Source organism: Liolophura sinensis, chromosome 1, assembly GCF_032854445.1.
Source record: "Liolophura sinensis isolate JHLJ2023 chromosome 1, CUHK_Ljap_v2, whole genome shotgun sequence".
NCBI lineage: Eukaryota > Metazoa > Mollusca > Polyplacophora > Chitonida > Chitonidae > Liolophura > Liolophura sinensis.
In genome coordinates, this window is record NC_088295.1 from 94,146,229 (window position 1) to 94,167,952 (window position 21,724).

General features: G+C 43.6%; 1 protein-coding gene and 1 non-coding gene across 2 annotated transcripts; both read right to left on the bottom strand.

Annotated features, from left to right (window-relative positions):
- Positions 1-452: 452 nt before the first annotated feature.
- Positions 453-20,890, bottom strand: LOC135465923 (nonsense-mediated mRNA decay factor SMG9-like). Its single transcript, XM_064743308.1, has 13 exons — positions 20,720-20,890; positions 20,110-20,208; positions 19,500-19,740; positions 18,324-18,418; positions 17,185-17,297; positions 16,379-16,490; positions 10,677-10,772; positions 8,926-9,011; positions 8,174-8,277; positions 4,958-5,065; positions 3,779-3,895; positions 2,035-2,168; positions 453-572 (listed from the first exon to the last, which is right to left on the bottom strand). The coding sequence occupies exons 1-13, from the start codon at positions 20,777-20,779 to the stop codon at positions 453-455; spliced, it is 1,485 nt and encodes a 494-aa protein (XP_064599378.1). The 5' UTR covers positions 20,780-20,890.
- LOC135462230 (U4atac minor spliceosomal RNA) lies at positions 3,018-3,144 on the bottom strand. Its single transcript, XR_010443449.1, has one exon. It is a non-coding gene; the product is annotated as a U4atac minor spliceosomal RNA (small nuclear RNA).
- Positions 20,891-21,724: the final 834 nt, after the last annotated feature.

Here is a 21,724-nt window from a genome sequence, read left to right on the forward strand (position 1 = left end):
GGTCTCATGTACAGACACCCTGTGTGTCAGTAAGATCAAGGTAACAGTCTGTTATACTCTGTCATCACCTGGGATTTCTTCACCTGGTCTCATGTACAGACAGCCTGTGTGTCAGTAAGATCAAGGTAACTGTCTGTTATACTCTGTCATCACCTGGGATTTCTTCACCTGGTTTCAAGTACAGACAGCCTGTGTGTCAGTAAGATCAGAGTCGTTATACTCTGTCATCACCTGGGATTTTTTCACCTGGTCCCATGTACAGACAGCCTGTGTGTCAGTAAGATCAGACTCGTTATACTCTGTCATCACCTGGGATTTCTTCACCTGGTCTCATGTACAGACAGCCTGTGTGTCAGTAAGATCAAGGTAACAGTCTGTTATACTCTGTAATCACCTGGGGTTTCTTCACCTGGTCCCATGTACAGACAGCCTGTGTGTCAGTAAGATCAAGGTCACAGTCTGTTACATTCCCTCATCACCTGGGATTTCTTCACCTGGTCCCATGTACAGACAGCCTGTGTGTCAGTAAGATCAGAGTCGTTATACTCTGTCATCACCTGGGATTTCTTCACCTGGTCTCATATACAGACAGCCTGTGTGTCAGTAAGATCAAGGTAACAGTCTGTTATACTCTGTAATCACCTGGGTTTCTTCACCTGGTCCCATGTACAGACAGCCTGTGTGTCAGTAAGATCAAGGTCACAGTCTGTTACATTCCCTCATCAGCTGGGGTTTCTTCACCTGGTCCCATGTACAGACATCCTGTGTGTCAGTAAGATCAAGGTAACAGTCTGTTATACTCTGTCATCACCTGGGATTTCTTCACCTGGTCCCATGTACAGACAGCCTGTGGTCAGTAAGATCAAGGTCACAGTCTGTTACATTCTGTCATCACCTGGGATTTCTTCACCTGGCCTCATGTACAGACAGCCTGTGTGTCAGTAAGATCAAGGTAACAGTCTGTTATAACTCTGTCATCACCTGGGATTTCTTCACCTGGTCCCATGTACGGGCAGCATAATGAAACCTGTCACAAAGGAGAGTCAGTTTCATATGTAATTTACATCATATGTCCCATGGCATATTAAAAATATTGGTTACATTATAATTAGCCTGGAATTAAGCTAACTGTTTCGCAAATAGTTGCAGCAATTACATCCACTATACAGGTGGCATATGATATGACATGACATGGTCATGCGCAAAAGAGTCAGGGTACACACAGTTTATTTGTGATACATGTACAACTGCCACTTCATGGTAGCAGTCCCGACAACTCACCAGTTTTCTCAGACAGAGTGACAACTGAATTCACCCAGTTTTCTCAGACAGATTTGTGTGTGTGTGACAACTCACAAGGTTTTCTCAGACAGAGTTGTGTGCGTTTGTGTGTGTGACAACTGACCAGTTTTTCTCAGAATTGTGTGCATGTGAGAACTCACCAGTTTTCTCAGACAGAGTTGCATGTGTGTGACAACTCACCAGGTTTTCTCAGAGTTGTGTGTTTGTATGTGACAATTCACAAGGTTTTCTCTGACAGAGCTGTGTGTGTGTATGTGTGACAACTCAAGTTTTCTCAGACAGAGTTGTGTGTGTGTATGTGTGACAACTCAAGTTTTCTCAGACAGAGTTGTGTATGTGACAATTCACAAGGTTTTCTCTGACAGAGCTGTGTGTGTGTATGTGTGACAACTCAAGTTTTCTCAGACAGAGTTGTGTGTGTGTATGTGTGACAACTCAAGTTTTCTCACACAGAGTTGTGTGTGTGTATGTGTGACAACTCAAGTTTTCTCAGACAGAGTTGTGTGTGTGTATGTGTGACAACTCCAAGTTTTCTCAGCCAGAGTTTGTGTGTGTGTATGTGTGTGTGTGTGACAACTCACAAGGTTTTCCCAGACAGAGTTGTGTGTGTGTGTGTGTGACAACTCACAAGGTTTTCCCAGACAGAGTTGTGTGTGTGTATGTGTGTGTGTGTGACAACTCACAAGGTTTTCTCTGACAGAGTTGTGTGTGTGTGTGTGTGTGACAACTCACCAGTTTTTTCTCAGACAGAGTTGTGTGTGTCAGAAGGTAGCGTGGGACTCCATACAACTGTCCTCTGAGCGACCTGAGCAGAGTGTTGAAGCTGGGGAACCCTCTGTACTCTGGCAGCAGAGTCAGTATGCTATCTGAAACATGACAGTGGCAAGAAATAACAGCCTACCATGCTGCACTTGTTCAAAGCTAGCCTGTGTATCACACTACATGTATTTGCTTATTTTATTGGAATATTTAACTTATACAACAGGATGCAGCATTATGGTGGGTGGAAAACAGACCGAGCCCGGAGACACCCACTACCGTGCTCTGGCAGACTCAAGAGTGAAAGGCCCCTGGGTCAATGTGCTGCGATAGTATACTAACTACTTGGTCACAGAGGTTCCTGAATTATATGAAAAATCATTATGAAAGATTCATTATAAATTTTGAGATTTATTTAACAATTCCAGAGCATCCCACACCTTGCACATGAAATCTACAGGACCACCATCTGCCAATCCTACACTTCTTATTTCCACATCCCCTGGGCTCTGCCCGGTTTTCACCCACCATAATGCTGGCCGCTGTCGTATACGTGAAGTGGTACTGGTTGTGTGCCTTTAAGTACTTATCACATTCACAAGGTGGAATGAAACAATTTCTAATCAGCAGTAATTTTTCATTATCAAATATAATTGCATCTAATGCACGAGACTTGCATTCAAACGTCGCTATTACAAAAAGTATGGCACCCATGTCTCTTAGAGAGGTAATCTCACCGGAGGCAGTAGGTACGTCTCTATTATAGAACACAGTGACATCTCAGAAGGGGCCTTCTAGCGGAGACTTATTCTTTTCTGCTGTCAAGCACAACCAAGCTTTCTAAGATGTTACAACTATGCCTACCAATGATAGACAACATTCCTACCACACCATTTGACCTCTATCAATCCAGTCATCTCTCTTTGTATTTCAATTCATTTACCCAAATTTGGGGTAGCTCCAAAAATTGCACATCAAATCCTATCAGATCTGTGTGCTGGTAAATTGTGTTTCTTGTTGTTAGCAGTCTTACCCTCACTTAACGTTCCTTGGGCAAGCTCGCAACCCCAAGATAAGGACAGTTACTGACATCTTGTGTAGCAACTGTACAAACTCACCTGTGTCCATGAACACACTGTGGGTTTTCCCTTGATGGTCAATGTTTGTCGCATATTTATCCATAATATTTCAGATACAAGTCACTAAAAATGTTTTAAAAACTGTAGATTTTCACACCTTGCACATTGTTAATTGATCACTCAGGAGATTTCATATAAGAATTAATCAACCCCTCTCTGGGAAAAAGTTAAGCTATGTACACCAAACTAAAAGGTCTAAGGGAGATAACTCTGCTCCACTTGTCACACGGAAATTCACACTGATGAAGAGGTGTCCAAATATGGCAGCCAGTGATCATCACCAACATAAAGGCCTTCCTAGCATATATAATGATTGGTCCCAGGAATCACATTATGTTATAATCATAAAGGAATAACAAGAGAGGAAAGACTGGACAAAAACCAATTATCTCTGGAATGAGAATGAAAGATTGGACTAAACTGTTGATGTTAAATCATTAAAATTGATATTTAATAATATTTTCTGCAGTTTTTCCTATACCACGCACTAAATCTGTAGTCTGAACAATATCCAAGCAGAGCAGAGTGTAGTCTAACCTACATGTACACGAGGTTAACAATGCCTGATGGCTGTTTACCTCTGTCAAAGGAGGTGGCTGTATCATATGATGGCAGGAGAAACAGGTTCACATCTGACCGAATGGTTTTCCTGTTAAGTCCTGAGATCACAGAGCCATTAGCCAGTGTCAAGGAACCTGCAAATATAAGAATTAAACACTACTCTTAAAAGCGCAAGGTTCCTTTATTTCATGATAATGACCATTAAAGCTTCATTTCACAAAGGCGATTAAAATGAAATAAGTTTACTTAATCTGTCTTAGTCACCTGATTTTTACTGGGGACTTCAAAAGATTGCTTTTTTCATTTTACTTTACTCACTAACCACATAGTTCAGTACATGAGTAGGTAAATATCTTTCAAAGCTGGGGGACGTGACTAAAGAATTAAATCCTATGGACTTCCTCTATGCCAACACTTATACAAAATGAATTGTTCTGAGGAGGTACATGTAGTCATATATGTACCGTAAGAGATTTGAAAACAACAACAAAACAATAAAAAATAGAAAGAAAATAGATCCACAAGAAACCACAAAATAGCCACAACACGTACATAAATACAAAAGGCATAATGTTCTCTGACAGCACAAGAAATCGATATACAGTACATGTCGACCAGACAAGAACAAACACACTGTGCACATTAAAGGATCATCAAACATAGTCAATGACATGAAATTTTAAAACATACATCATGTCACTGAACAACATGCTCAGTGATTTCTGATAGGACCAGAATGTATCCACACTGGAGTCAACCCTGGACTTCACTTCCACTCACCTTTACAGCGAAGCTTAGAGTCCCTGAACGGCATGCTCAGTGATTTCTGATAGGACCAGAATGTATCCACACTGGAGTCAACCCTGGACTTCACTTCCACTCACCTTTACAGCGAAGCTTAGAGTCCCTGAACAACATGCTCAGTGATTTCTGATAGGACCAGAATGTATCCATGCTGGAGTCAACCCTGGACTTCACTTCCACTCACCTTTACAGCGAAGCTTAGAGTCCCTGAACAACATGCTCAGTGATTTCTGATAGGACCAGAATGTATCCACACTGGAGTCAACCCTGGACTTTACTTCCACTCACCTTTACAGCGAAGCTTAGAGTCCCTGAACAGCATGCTCAGTGATTTCTGATAGGACCAGAATGTATCCACACTGGAGTCAACCCTGGACTTCACTTCCACTCACCTTTACAGCGAAGCTTAGAGTCCCTGAACAGCATGCTTAATGTCTGTTGATAAGACCTGAATGTGTCCATGCTAAAGTCCTCCCTGGAAGCTTGGTTCTGTACAAACACTGAATGTAACACAATATAACTCAACATTTTCCTTGTTCTATCACATAAACAAAGTATCCACAGAGGGATTCTGGCAATGAAAAATTATTTGCTCACAAAGCTGTACTTGTATATATGAAGTGGGCTGCAGAAAAACTGCAAAGTAATTCAAATTAGATCACATTTAAAGCTATATTGAGTCCTCGCTGGCTCATCTGGATAAAGCTGTACTGGGCCTTTGCTGGTTCATCTGGATAAAGCTGTACTGGGATAAGATTGGTGGATTACTCTGGCAACTCAGATTCCTGGTTAAGGTTGGTAGTTTGCTCTGGGCACTCAGGTTCCTGGTTAAGCTTCGTGGTTTGCTCTGGGCCCTCACGTTCCTGCTTAAGGTTGGTGGTTTGCTTGGGGCACTCAGGTTCCTGGTTAAGGTTGGTGGTTTGCTCGGGGCACTCAGGTTCCTGCTTAAGGTTGGTGGATTGCTCTGGGCACTCAGGTTCCTGGTTAAGCTTCGTGGTTTGCTCTGGGCCCTCATGTTCCTGGTTAAGGCTGGTGGTTTGCTCTGGGCACTCAAATTCCTGGTTAAGGTTGGTGGTTTGCTCGGGGCACTCAGATTCCTGGTTAAGGTTTTCGTGGTTTGCTCTGGGCACCCACATTCCTGACTGAGGTTGGTGGTTTGCTCTGGGCACTCAGATTCCTGCTTAAGGTTTCCGTGGTTTACTCTGTGCACTCAGACTTCTGGTTAAGGTTTTCGTGGTTGCTCTGGGCAATCAGGTTCCTGGTTAAGGTTTTTGTGGTTTGCTCTGGGCACTCAGATTCCTGCTTAAGGTTGGTGGTTTGCTCTGAGCACTCAGATTCCTGCTTAAGGTTGGTGGTTTGCTCGGGGCCCTCACATTCCTGACTGAGGTTGGTGGTTTGCTCTGGGCACTCAGATTCCTGCTTAAGGTTTCCGTGGTTTACTCTGTGCACTCAGACTTCTGGTTAACGTTTTCGTGGTTGCTCTGGGCAATCAGGTTCCTGGTTGAGGTTTTTGTGGTTTGCTCTGGGCACTCAGATTCCTGCTTAAGGTTGGTGGTTTGCTCTGGGCACTCAGATTCCTGGTTAAGGTTTTCGTGGTTTGCTCTGGGCACTCAGATTCCTGTTTAAGGTTTTCGTGGTTTGCTCTGGGCACTCAGATTCCTGTTTAAGGTTGGTGGTTTGCTCTGGGCACTCAGATTCCTGGTTAAGGTTGGTGGTTTGCTCGGGGCACTCAGATTCCTGGTTAAGGTTTTCGTGGTTTGCTCTGGGCACTCAGATTCCTGCTTAAGGTTTCTGTGGTTTACTCTGGGCACTCAGGCTCCTGGTTAAGGTTTTCGTGGTTCGCTCTGGGCATTCACATTCCTGACTGAGGTTGGTGGTTTGCTCTGGGCACTCAGATTCCTGCTTAAGGTTTCCGTGGTTTACTGTGGGCACTCAGATTCCTGGTTAAGGTTTTCGTGGTTGCTCTGGGCACTCAGGTTCCTGGTTAAGGTTTTTGTGGTTTGTTCTGGGCACTCACATTCCTGGCTGAGGTTGGTGGTTTGCTCTGGCCACTCAGATTCCTGGTAAAGGTTTCAGTGGTTTGCTCTGGGCACTCAAATTTCTGGTTAAGGTTTTCGTGGTTTGCTCTGAGCACTCAGATTCCTGACTGAGGTTGGTGGTTTGCTCTTGGTACTCAGATTCCTGGTTAAGGTTGGTGATTTGCTCTCGGCACTCAGGTTCCTGGTTAAGGTTTTCGTGGTTTGCTCTGGGCACTCACATTCATGACTGAGGTTGGTGGTTTGTTCTGGGCACTCAGATTCCTGGTTAAGGTTTCCATGGTTTGCTCTGGGCACTCAGATTTCTGGTTAAGGTTTTCGTGGTTTGCTCTGAGCACTCAGATTCCTGACTGAGGTTGGTGGTTTGCTCTTGGTACTCAGATTCCTGGTTAAGGTTGGTGGTTTGCTCTGGGCACTCAGGTTCCTGGTTAAGGTTTTCGCGGTTTGCTCTGGGCACTCACATTCATGACTGAGGTTGGTGGTTTGCTCTGGGCACTCAGATTCCTGGTTAAGGTTTCCATGGTTTGCTCTGGGCACTCAGATTTCTGGTCACGGTTTTCGTGGTTGCTCTGGGCACTCAGGAGCTTAATTAAGGTTTTTGTGGTTTGCTCGCGGCACTCAGATTCCTGACTGAGGTTGGTGGTTTACTCTGGGCGCTCAGATTCCTGGTTAAGATTTCCGTGGTTTGCTCTGGGCACCCAGGTTCCTGGTTAAGGTTTTCGTGGTTGCCCTGGGCACTCTGGTTCCTGGTTAAGGTTTCCCGTGGTTTGCTCTGGGCACTCAGATTCCTGACTGAGGTTGGTGGTTTGCTCTGGGCGCTCAGATTCCTGACTGAGGTTGGTGGTTTGCTCTGGGCGCTCAGATTCCTGGTTAAGATTTCCGTGGTTTGCTCTGGGCACCCAGGTTCCTGGTTAAGGCTTTTGTGGTTGCCCTGGGCACTCTGGTTCCTGGTTAAGGTTTCCGTGGTTTGCTCTGGGCACTCAGATTCCTGACTGAGGTTGGTGGTTTGCTCTGGGCGCTCAGATTCCTGACTGAGGTTGGTGGTTTGCTCTGGGCGCTCAGATTCCTGGTTAAGATTTCCGTGGTTTGCTCTGGGCACCCAGGTTCCTGGTTAAGGTTTTTGTGGTTGCTCTGGGCACTCTGGTTTGTTTCCTACTGCTTCCTAAATCCATAAACCTGACCCTATATATATTTATGAAAAATATCTTGAGGGCTTTGCTAAAAAAACACTACTATGTCCCATAGCAGACCTGAAATAAGCTACGCAAGATTGAACAACAAAGCTACAATCTCTGAACAAGTCAGGTACAAGTCAGACAATCCCTTGCAGTTAGCAAGCACACTTATTTCAACTAGATTATTGGAAATGCAGAATAAATCCTTTAGCTTAATCTTTCGTAAGATGCTTGTTACAGAACCAGGAAAATAACAGGATTGTGCAAACAAAACCCTCTCTTTCAATTGTCAACAACTGCTGAGGAAAATCACTGAATACAAAAAGACAGAACTCATGGTAGGAATGACAAGGATAAGTGGTGTATGGGGATAAATGGTGTTTTTGCTGCTGCATACCCAGGTGGGGGTGGTAGTCGTCAGAATCCTCAGGGTTAGACCCAGACTCCTGGCTGCTGCCTGATGGGGAGGCTGGCTTCAGCATCTCGGCTGTTAGGAGAAACCTGTAAAAACAACAGCCCAGGGTTTGATTACCACCTCAAATATCCTCAAGTTTGTACCCTGATAGGTATTGTTTAGACACAGGTACAGATGTATTACAGGACAAGTGGTGACTGTCCATGAATGCACCCCATATTTCTAACTGGTCACTGTCCATGTATACATCCCATATTTCTAACTGGTCACTGTCCATGTAGGCATCCCATATTTCTAACTGGTCACTGTCCATGTATACATCCCATATTTCTAACTGGTCACTGTCCATGTATGCACCCCATATTTCTAACTGGTCACTGTCCATGTATACATCCCATATTTCTAACTGGTCACTGTCCATGTATGCACCCCATATTTCTAACTGGTCACTGTCCATGTAGGCATCCCATATTTCTAACTGGTCACTGTCCATGTATACATCCCATATTTCTAACTGGTCACTGTCCATGTATGCACCCCATATTTCTAACTGGTCACTGTCCATGTATGCATCCCATATTTCTAACTGGTCACTGTCCATGTATACATCCCATATTTCTAACTGGTCACTGTCCATGTATACATCCCATATTTCTAACTGGGGCATGTCCATGTATGCACCCCATATTTCTAAACATGCCTGTACAGGCGTTTTAATTGGCCTATGACTTTACCTGAGGAAGTTGAGATCTGCAAACCAATCCTGTACCACAAGGACCACATTGCACACTGTCATCAGGAAGGCGGCCAGCTGTAATGACTACAAATGAAATCAGATTATCTTCAGCCATATGCTAAATGACCTCAAATTTTGCTCATGACTAAGCTGCACATCAGGCTACCTGATTATACCAGTGCTTTTAACACTACAGAAAGGTGATCTGAGGTTTGCAGGATGATATCGTAGCAGAAACATATAAGTTTCAGCTCCAAAAGTAATGTTGAATGATGTTTAATTGCCTCTAAAAATGTAATTTTTCAGGTGAATTTTTTTATCATTCAGGCTAACTATACATATTCTAAAACAAAAAGAAGTTTAATGCTATAAAATCAAACTTTGCTTTTTTCACAGACTCAAGGAAAAATGTCTATTGTCTATCAACAAGCAAATATTTGTCGTGAAACAGGTACATTGGGGCTTAACAGATTTCTCTGCGTTGTGCACGTTTAGGAGAGTGAGCCCTCCTTGACTCATATCAATAACCTTCAAATCAAGCATTCACTGATTTGGTGATAGCTTTACTTCCGCTAGAACTCAAATACCACTGACCAGCCCCGATAGTACAGTTGGTAGAGTGTCCCCTTTGGGAGCGGTAGATCCAGGATCAATCCTGGGTTGAGTCACACCTAAGACCTTGGCATTCAACATGAAGTGGATAGTGCAATGACTGGTTGACCAGTATCAGTATAATGGCTCGGGTGGGCAGCTTACTTGCCTTCGGTAAGGCGTTTGAGTGAAGCAGCACTAGATAGAAGAGCGGTGGAAATCCGTCCTGCAACAAGGAGGCACATTACATGCACTCTAAGGATTCCTTCATCGTCACATGACTGAAAATGTGTTTAGCTCGACATTAAACCCCAACCACTCACTCATTCCCTCAAATATCACCAGGATTTGGCACCACAAACACCATGATGATTTGTCAACGTTTCCTTCTACAGACATCATGATGATTTGCCAGTGTTTACTTCCACGAACATCCTGACGACGTGCCAATGTTTACTTCTACAAATATTATGGTGATTTCCCAATGTTTACTTTTACAAATATCATGGTGATTTACCAATGTTTACTTTTACAAATATCATGGTGATTTACCAATGTTTACTTTTACAAATATCATGGTGATTTACCAATGTTTACTTTTACAAATATCATGGTGATTTACCAATGTTTACTTCCACGAACATCATGGTGATTTACCAATGTTTACTTCCACGAACATCATGGTGATTTACCAATGTTTACTTTTACAAATATCATGGTGATTTACCAATGTTTACTTTTACAAATATCATGGTGATTTACCAATGTTTACTTCCACCAACATCATGGTGATTTGCCAATGCTTACTTTTACAAATATCATGGTGATTTACCAATGTTTACTTTTACAAATATCATGGTGATTTACCAATGTTTACTTCCACGAACATCATGGTGATTTGCCAATGTTTACTTTTACAAATATCATGGTGATTTACCAATGTTTACTTCCACGAACATCATGGTGATTTGCCAATGTTTACTTTTACAAATATCATGGTGATTTACCAATGTTTACTTTTACAAATATCATGGTGATGTACCAATGTTTACTTTTACAAATATCATGGTGATTTGCCAATGTTTACTTCCACGAACATCATGGTGATTTGCCAATGTTTACTTCCACAATTATCATGAGAATTTACCAAGTTTTTACCTGCATGTGAACACAATTCTCCACGCTAGTGAATTCTGTCGGGTATTTCTTTTCATGATGGATCAGATGATCCATTACGGAGGCACTCAACACAGGCTGGTAGGGCAGAAAAACAACACCATTACAACCCACGTATAAATATATGCTTATCGGTAAGCTTATTCGAGCACCACATTGCCATCTGTGACTGACAGTTATTATTTACTTTATTCATAACACAAATACATACATCCACTTGAACTTCATTAAACTTTATAAACATCATATTTATTAGGCATATCTATTTCAGAAATCTTTTAATAGCCACTTGAAGTGTCATTTCATTCTATTCATATATCTCCAATGTTCAGTTTTAAAGTAAAAAAAAAAAAAAAAAAGTCATGCATTGAAACCACTAAAAATTTTATATGGAACCTTTCCTACCTATTTATTCATAATGTTTATGATTTAAATAAATTCAATCCAAATATTTAATGACTTTCTCCAGCCTAGCACACAATACATGTCACCCTTTTCTGATGACCTTCACGTATCACCTGTCTGTCCAAGTAGATGATCCCCTCCCCTGTGACATATATTTGTACATGTCAATTCCTCTTGTCTGATGACCTCCACCTCCCAGCCCCTCACCTGTGTGTCCAGGTAGATGATTCTCTCCACCTGTCACACATGTCAATGCCTCTTGTCTGATGACCTTCTCCTCCCAGCCAATCACCTGTTCAGGTAGATGATTCTCTCCCCCGTCACATATGTCAATGACTCTGGTCTGATGACCTCCACCTCTCAGCCCCTCACCTGTGTGTCCAGGTAGATGATTCTCTCCCCTGTCACACATATCAATACTTACTGTCTGATGACTTCTACCTCCCAGCCACTCACCTGTGTGTCCAGGTAGATGATTCTCTCCCCTGTCACACATATCAATACCTACTGTCTGATGACTTCTACCTCTCAGCCCCTCACCTGTGTGTCCAGGTAGATGATTCTCTCCCCTGTCACATATCAATGCCTCTTGTCTGATGACCTCCACCTCCCAGCCACTCACCTGTGTGTCCAGGTAGATGATTCTCTCCCAAGTCAAACACATATCAATACCTACTGTCTGATGACTTCTACCTCTCAGCTACCTCACCTATGTGTCCAGGTAGATGATTCTCTCCACCTGTCACACATATCAATACCTACTGTCTGATGACTTCTACCTCTCAGCCACTCACCTGTGTGTCCAGGTAGATGATTCTCTCCACCTGTCACACATATCAATACCTACTGTCTGATGACTTCTACCTCTCAGCTACCTCACCTATGTGTCCAGGTAGATGATTCTCTCCCCTGTCACACATATCAATACCTATTGTCTGATGACTTCTACCTCTCAGCTACCTCACCTATGTGTCCAGGTAGATGATTCTCTCCACCTGTCACACATATCAATACCTACTGTCTGATGACTTCTACCTCTCAGCCCCTCACCTGTGCCCGGGTAGATGATTCTCTTCCCGGTCACACATATCAATACCTCTTGTCTGATGACCTCCGCCTTTCAGCTACCTCACCTATGTGTCCAGGTAGATGATTCTCTCCCCTGTCACACATATCAATACCTCTTGTCTGATGACCTCCACCTCTCAGCTACCTCACCTATGTGTCCAGGTAGATGATTCTCTCCACCTGTCACACATATCAATACCTACTGTCTGATGACTTCTACCTCTCAGCCCCTCACCTATGTGTCCAGGTAGATGATTCTCTCCCTTGTCACACATATCAATACCTACTGTCTGATGACTTCTACCTCTCAGCTACCTCACCTATGTGTCCAGGTAGATGATTCTCTCCACCTGTCACACATATCAATACCTACTGTCTGATGACTTCTACCTCTCAGCTCCTCACCTATGTGTCCAGGTAGATGATTCTCTCCACCTGTCACACATATCAATACCTACTGTCTGATGACTTCTACCTCTCAGCTACCTCACCTATGTGTCCAGGTAGATGATTCTCTCCACCTGTCACACATATCAATACCTACTGTCTTATGACTTCTACCTCTCAGCTACCTCACCTATGTGTCCAGGTAGATGATTCTCTCCCCTGTCACACTTATCAATACCTACTGTCTGATGACTTCTACCTCTCAGCCCCTCACCTACATGTATGTGTCCAGGTAGATGATTCTCTCCCTTGTCACACATATCAATACCTACTGTCTGATGACTTCTACCTCTCAGTTACCTCACCTATGTGTCCAGGTAGATGATTCTCTCCACCTGTCACACATATCAATACCTACTGTCTGATGACTTCTACCTCTCAGCTACCTCACCTATGTGTCCAGGTAGATGATTCTCTCCCCTGTCACACATATCAATACCTACTGTCTGATGACTTCTACCTCTCAGCTACCTCACCTATGTGTCCAGGTAGATGATTCTCTCCACCTGTCACACATATCAATACCTACTGTCTGATGACTTCTACCTCTCAGCTACCTCACCTATGTGTCCAGGTAGATGATTCTCTCCACCTGTCACACATATCAATACCTACTGTCTGATGACTTCTACCTCTCAGCTACCTCACCTATGTGTCCAGGTAGATGATTCTCTCCCCTGTCACACATATCAATACCTACTGTCTGATGACTTCTACCTCTCAGCCCCTCACCTACATGTATGTGTCCAGGTAGATGATTCTCTCCCTTGTCACACATATCAATACCTACTGTCTGATGACTTCTACCTCTCAGCTACCTCACCTATGTGTCCAGGTAGATGATTCTCTCCACCTGTCACACATATCAATACCTACTGTCTGATGACTTCTACCTCTCAGCTACCTCACCTATGTGTCCAGGTAGATGATTCTCTCCACCTGTCACACATATCAATACCTACTGTCTGATGACTTCTACCTCTCAGCCACTCACCTGTGTGCCCACGTAGATGATTCTCTCCCCTATCACACAAATCAATACCTACTGTCTGATGACCGCCACCTCTCAGCCCCTCACCTGTGTGTCCAGGTAGATGATTCTCTCCCTTGTCACACATATCAATACCTACTGTCTGATGACCTCCACCTCTCAGCCCCTCACCTGTGTGTCCAGGTAAATGATTCTCTCCCCTGTCACACACGTCAATACATCTTGTTTGATGACTTCCACCTCTCAGCCACTCACCTGTGTGTCCAGGTAGATGATTCTCTCCCCTGTCACACATATCAATACCTCTTGTTTGATGACTTCCACCTCTCAGCCCCTCACCTGTGTGTCCAGGTAGATGATTCTCTCCCCTGTCACACATATCAATACCTACTGTTGATGACTTCTACCTCTCAGCCCCTCACCTGTGTGTCCAGGTAGATGATTCTCTCCCCTGTCACACATATCAATACCTACTAACTGATGACCTCCACCTCTCAGCCCCTCGCCTGTGTGTCCAGGTAGATGATTCTCTCCCCTGTCACACATATCAATACCTACTGTTGATGACTTCTACCTCTCAGCCCCTCACCTGTGTGTCCAGGTAGATGATTCTCTCCCCTGTCACACATATCAATACCTACTGTCTGATGACCTCCACCTCTCAGCCCCTCACCTGTGTGTCCAGGTAGATGATTCTCTCCCCTGTCACACATATCAATACCTACTGTCTGATGACCTCCACCTCTCAGGCCCTCGCCTGTGTGTCCAGGTAGATGATTCTCTCCACCTGTCACACATATCAATACCTACTGTCTGATGACTTCTACCTCTCAGCCACTCACCTGTGTGCCCACGTAGATGATTCTCTCCCCTATCACACAAATCAATACCTACTGTCTGATGACCGCCACCTCTCAGCCCCTCACCTGTGTGTCCAGGTAGATGATTCTCTCCCTTGTCACACATATCAATACCTACTGTCTGATGACCTCCACCTCTCAGCCCCTCACCTGTGTGTCCAGGTAAATGATTCTCTCCCCTGTCACACACGTCAATACATCTTGTTTGATGACTTCCACCTCTCAGCCACTCACCTGTGTGTCCAGGTAGATGATTCTCTCCCCTGTCACACATATCAATACCTCTTGTTTGATGACTTCCACCTCTCAGCCCCTCACCTGTGTGTCCAGGTAGATGATTCTCTCCCCTGTCACACATATCAATACCTACTGTTGATGACTTCTACCTCTCAGCCCCTCACCTGTGTGTCCAGGTAGATGATTCTCTCCCCTGTCACACATATCAATACCTACTAACTGATGACCTCCACCTCTCAGCCCCTCGCCTGTGTGTCCAGGTAGATGATTCTCTCCCCTGTCACACATATCAATACCTACTGTTGATGACTTCTACCTCTCAGCCCCTCACCTGTGTGTCCAGGTAGATGATTCTCTCCCCTGTCACACATATCAATACCTACTGTCTGATGACCTCCACCTCTCAGCCCCTCACCTGTGTGTCCAGGTAGATGATTCTCTCCCCTGTCACACATATCAATACCTACTGTCTGATGACCTCCACCTCTCAGGCCCTCGCCTGTGTGTCCAGGTAGATGATTCTCTCCCCTGTCACACATATCAATACCTACTGTCTGATGACCTCCACATCTCAGCCCCTCACCTGTGTGTCCAGGTAGATGATTCTCTCCCCTGTCACACATATCAATACCTACTGTCTGATGACTTCTACCTCTCAGCCACTCACCTGTGTGCCCACGTAGATGATTCTCTCCCCTATCACACAAATCAATACCTACTGTCTGATGACCTCCACCTCTCAGCCCCTCACCTGTGTGTCCAGGTAGATGATTCTCTCCCTTGTCACACATATCAATACCTACTGTCTGATGACCTCCACCTCTCAGCCCCTCACCTGTGTGTCCAGGTAAATGATTCTCTCCCCTGTCACACACGTCAATACATCTTGTTTGATGACTTCCACCTCTCAGCCACTCACCTGTGTGTCCAGGTAGATGATTCTCTCCCCTGTCACACATATCAATACCTCTTGTTTGATGACTTCCACCTCTCAGCCCCTCACCTGTGTGTCCAGGTAGATGATTCTCTCCCCTGTCACACATATCAATACCTCTTGTTTGATGACTTCCACCTCTCAGCCCCTCACCTGTGTGTCCAGGTAGATGATTCTCTCCCCTGTCACACATATCAATACCTACTGTCTGATGACCTCCACCTCTCAGCCCCTCACCTGTGTGTCCAGGTAGATGATTCTCTCCCCTGTCACACATATCAATACCTACTGTCTGATGACCTCCACCTCTCAGGCCCTTGCCTGTGTGTCCAGGTAGATGATTCTCTCCCCTGTCACACATATCAATACCTACTGTCTGATGACCTCCACCTCTCAGCCCCTCGCCTGTGTGACCAGGTAGATGATTCTCTCCCCTGTCACACATATCAATACCTACTGTCTGATGACCGCCACCTCTCAGCCCCTCACCTGTGTGTCCAGGTAGATGATTCTCTCCCCGTCACAAATATCAATACCAACTGTCTGATGACTTCTACCTCTCAGCTACCTCACCTGTGTGTCCAGGTAGATGATTCTCTCCCCTGTCACACATATCAATACCTACTGTCTGATGACTTCTACCTCTCAGCTACCTCACCTGTGTGTCCAGGTAGATGATTCTCTCCCCTGTCACACATATCAATACCTACTGTCTGATGACTTTTACCTCTCAGCCCCTCACCTGTGTGTCCAGGTAGATGATTCTCTCCCCTGTCACATACATGTCAATACCTCTAGTCTGATGACATCCATTTTCACGTCCATCCTTACTCTCAGGAGGAAATGTAAATGACCTGCAAAATGAAGAACAATATTAGTGAACTATACAATAAAAACAAGTTATGTGAATTATTTTTTAATCAAAAGTAATGTGTAACGTCAACTTTTACACATCTAGCATATAATCAGGTCCAGCATTAACAATGATATACTATGCATGATCCCAACACAATAACAAAATCGTTAATTTACTCCTGGAATTCCAATATGAATAGACTGACATGTCAACTTCATGTACTTCTATGAGAGCAAATGAACAGATGAGCATGTAAAATATACGCGCAATGCTTACATTTACACATAGTTAAGCTTTGTCAGGGGCCTCTGTGGCTCAGTTGGTTAGCGCGCTAGCGCAGCATAATGACCCAGGAGTCCTCACCCCTGCGGTTGCTGTGAGTTCAAGTCCAGCTCATGCTGGCTTCCTCTCTGGCCGTACATGGGAAGGGCTGCCAGTAACCTGTGGATTGTCATGGGTGTCTCCTGGCCACCATAATGCTGGCCGCTGTTGTAGTGAAATATTCCTGAGTGCAGAGTAAGACACCAATCAAATAAATAAATAAATTAGGCCTTGTCATAGCCCCAAAATGCAGGTCCATGAAAGGAGAGATGAAATCTGTAAAACACTGGGTTTCCCATTCTATATTTTTTAATGTCAGCACAGATTAGATTCTGCTGTGTGGCCTTCACAGACTTCACAGATCTCCTTACCTGGGAGAGTCAGATGTAGAATTCCCCACAAGAAGAGAGAGGAGTGTAGATTTCCCCACCCCTTGCAAGCCCACAACACCAACCACCAAGTAATCTGTTTGATCCAGGAGCATCTGCATTAAACAGAAAAAATCAAATCTATAAATGATTATCAAAAAATTATGGAAAATTATATTTTCTGGAATCAAAATGTCAATAAAAAGTTCAAACTATAAAAGTTGTATCAGAATGAAATAGAAGTCAAGCATTTTGACATGCTTAATTCCCCCTTCATCCTATCTCCATATCTGTGTCACACCACCTACCTCCATGCCTGTGTCACACTTCTGTCAGGGTAACCTACCTCCATGCCTGTGTCACACCACTGTCAAGGTTACCTACCTCAATGCCTGTGTTACACCGCCATCAGGGTAACCTACCTCAATGTATGTGTCACACCACTGTCGGGGTAACCTACCTCCATGTCTGTATCACACCATTGTCAGGGTAACCTCCCTCAATGTCTGTGTTACACCACCATCAGGGTAACATACCTCAATGTATGTGTCACACCATTGTCAGGGTAACCTACCTCCATGTCTGTATCACACCATTGTCAGGGTAACCTCCCTCAATGTCTGTGTTACACCACCATCAGGGTAACCTACCTCAACGTCTGTGTCGCACCACTGTCAAGATAACCTACCTCCATGTCTCTGTCACACCAATGTCAGGGTAACCTACCTCCATGCCCGTGTCACACCACTGTCAGGGTAACCTACCCCCATGCCCGTGTCACACCAATGTCAGGGTAACCTACCTCCATGTCTGTGTCACACCACTGTCAGGGTAACCTACCTCCATGCCCATGTCACACCACTGTCAGGGTAGCCTACCTCCATGCCCGTGTCACACCACTGTCAGGGTAACCTACCTCCATGTCTGTGTCACACCACTGTCAGGGTAACCTACCTCCATGTCCGTATCACACCACTGTCAGGGTAACCTACCTCCATGCCTGTGTCACACCACTGTCAGGGTAACCTACCTCCATGCCCTGTCATACCACCATCACGCTAACCTATCTGCATGCCTGTGTCACACCAATGTCAGGTAACCTACCTCCATGCCCGTGTCACACCACTGTCAGGGTAACCTACCTCCATGCCTTTATCACACCACTGCCAGTTCTCATCCACCAGTTTCACAGAGCCTTGTACGTCCGGGAGGTTCAGAGGCCGGCTTGATTGTGCTCCTGTATGGATGGACAAAATGCTCAGGAATACCAGGCAGTCAGAAGTGTATAAGATGTGTAGAATATATTTTGATCAACTATACAAGGTTTTCTAATACAAGGTTTATAGCAAACCTGATGTGTCAGTTCTTATGGAAGATGTTTTTGCTTACTATTTTGCACTTGATACTTAATCAAATTTAGTGTGTTAACATCTCCACAATCAATCTCTATTTGTCTATTTCTGGTTTAGCCTGATTCTGCAAAGGGCAGTAATGTGTTGATTCTGTTATGAGTAACGTGTGTCTTCCTTTGCCTGATTAAATTATGAGTATATTGTGCCTATAAAGTGTGGTTTTGCTTGATTGTGTTATGAGTATATTGTGCCTATAAGGTTTAACTTTGCTTGATTGTGTTATGAGTATATTGTGCCTATAAGGTGTAGTTTTGCTTGATTCTGTTATGAGTATATTGTGCCTATAAGGTGTAACTTTGCTTGATTGTGTTATGAGTATATTGTGCCTATAAGGTGTAGTTTTGCTTGATTCTGTTATGAGCATATTGTGTCTATAAAGTGTGGCTTTGCTTGATTGTGTTATGAGTATATTGTGCCTATAAGATGTAACTTTGCTTGATTCTATTTGGAAAAATCACTTTGACTTTTATTTATGCAAACTTCATCAGTTACATGCTTCTCAAATTTCTCTGTTAGTAGTGCTTAATCTATAGGGATTAGCCCATACCATGCAGTTAGGTGCACTATTAGCTTTTCTCAACCACGGTTATGTGAAAAATACCTAACTTGTTCTATGGCAGTGGCTCAAGGAGAGTCACAGTGTAAATGGCATATTTCCAAATCAACCTCCATAGACAATGTATCTTCAGATCTTAGTTGAAATATAAATTACACATAGGCTAACTAACACCGACTAGGATGACTATATGGAAATCATAATGATTAATCCTAATCATAAGTGTTTTGTGTGATTCTTTGAGTGTGCTTTAGGTCTACTTACATGTAGGTTATTGTGATACACAACTGGCAATACATCCAAGGCTAATGTAAGGTGATCACTAAGCACACTCTATATGTAAGACCTACCTTCTCTGACAGTGGGATGCCCGGAGATCACCGACCTTGGATGGCCATGGTAACCTTGGCCAACATGCATCTCTCCTGACAACAGTGCACTGGGAATGCTGGGAAGGTTGGCAGAGGGCATGGAGCGTCCTTCGTCACGTGACCTCAGCATGACAACAGGTTTGTCTGCAGATCTGTGGGTTGTGGTCATCATGGAGGATGACAGAGTACTTGATCCAGAAGAGGGAGAATCATCCAGACCCTGAGCAAATAATGTCTACTTTTAATTACAGCTCTGTCTCTAATTGAGAGATAATAGTAAATTAGAATGCTAAATAGTTGCTGCAGGGATAAAGTTCCCTTGACTGCAGATAATAGAGTTCAAGGGACCATTCTGTGAAATGTGTCTAATTTTATGGCAGGCACAACCTATCAAGTCAGTATGTGTTATCGTTCGATAGCTACGCTTGCACAAATATGACGATGTTCGTTTTGTAAATCAGCCCCTGGAGTTTAAATCTAGGTGAGGCCCATGGTGTAAATTCTTTAGCCATTACAGAAATATGTATAAATGTATCATTTCAATGACATCTCTAATGAATAATGTAATAATCAATATGGAAACACTTACCCGCTCACTCGGAGGCTTGGCCAAAATGATCGGCGGTTTGCTAGGAGTAGTTACCGAGACAACTGAACCTTCATCTACCTCTCTTTCCCCTGGGCGTTCCTGCAGTGAAGAAAATTTCGAGTTTCACCTTCTTGATAAACTTTAAATATAATGTAGCCTATCGCCACACTGGCAAACATTCGTGCGCACGTCAGTAGACCTGTGATAAAATTGTTATTTCAACCCCAAGCAACATAAAACTACTCCATTGCTGCCTTCATTGAAAATAAATTTTTACTTACGAATATTTAATTTTTCATTCAACACTCATCCATTTTTAGTTTTATCTGAACCATAACACAAGCGTTTTCAAATACAAGCCCCAGTCTAGGCACCCTCTACACCACCACCCCCATCCCCACCTCCGCACACACACATTTCCAACTACATTTATACAATTTCATATTTGCTCTTGATATATATGTTCTTTTCTGCTTTAGATAGAGCAACATAATCTTAAATATGTACTCAGATCAGCTGTGATTGCAGACAGTTATACTAATTCATCTTGAGCTCGGACACGAAAATTGCGCCTTCAGTGATCCCAAAGCTCATTCTTCTGTAGACTTACCCTTCGCCTCCCTCGATGTCTGCGTCTCCGACCACCTCTGTCCCGATCTGAATCGGCCATTCTAGAGAAACAACGTAAGTCTTTCTCAAGTTATGATGAAAAATTGAAAGTATCCGCTTGTATAAAACGAACGCTAAGCTGCATGATAGATGGTAACACAGCGCCGTACATGACTTGCCTCCCCTTCTAACTGCATTATCTCTACTGGCACTGTGTGATGTCCCCTCAGCGACGCTTGACACGATAGGACTAGCGATCCGTACAACTCTTAATTTAAACTCGCGTGTACTCTTTACACTGTTTAAACGTTCATTTTTCCCCTAAATCTGTTTCCTCGACGAGATAAAGGAAAATTAAAAAGTGGACGCTCGATATATTTTTTTCCTATTTTAGGCTAAGCCATTGATACAGTGTACTCAATCCACCAATCAAAAATATAAACAAAAAAATGAAACCCACACCCATAATGATGACATTTTGAAGTTAGAGAATGTTTAACGTATAAGACATCCATGTTTACATAACAGCTCAGTGCATTGTAAGGTTGATTAATTCACTTCACCCAATGTGCACCATAATGCTGATCGCATCGGTGTCCCAGATCTTGCCATTTCAAACGAGTCTTAAAAAAACACAACTGTCCAAGACGCCTTTGAAGACTTCCTTTTAGAAATATGTTCCCGGTGACAAAGCATCAAATAATATACTATTTGTATGCAAAACGTATTATCACAAAGTATAGGAGAGCTCTCCTTCGGTCCAGAATTCCGCGAATTAACTCTGTGGCTGGGATCACATTAGACATCATGCCAAGAGAACATCAAATGTTTCTCAAGAAGGGGGATATTTAAGTCCGACAGAGATGATTTGCCAAACATATTGGATACCCATAATGTACTAAATCATCCTGTCAGGGTAGATTTACACCTGGGTGTAGAAAATGTGGGGCAAACTCCCGTTAACGTCATTAAGACAAACTCTGTACAGGAAGTTAAAATATTTTGA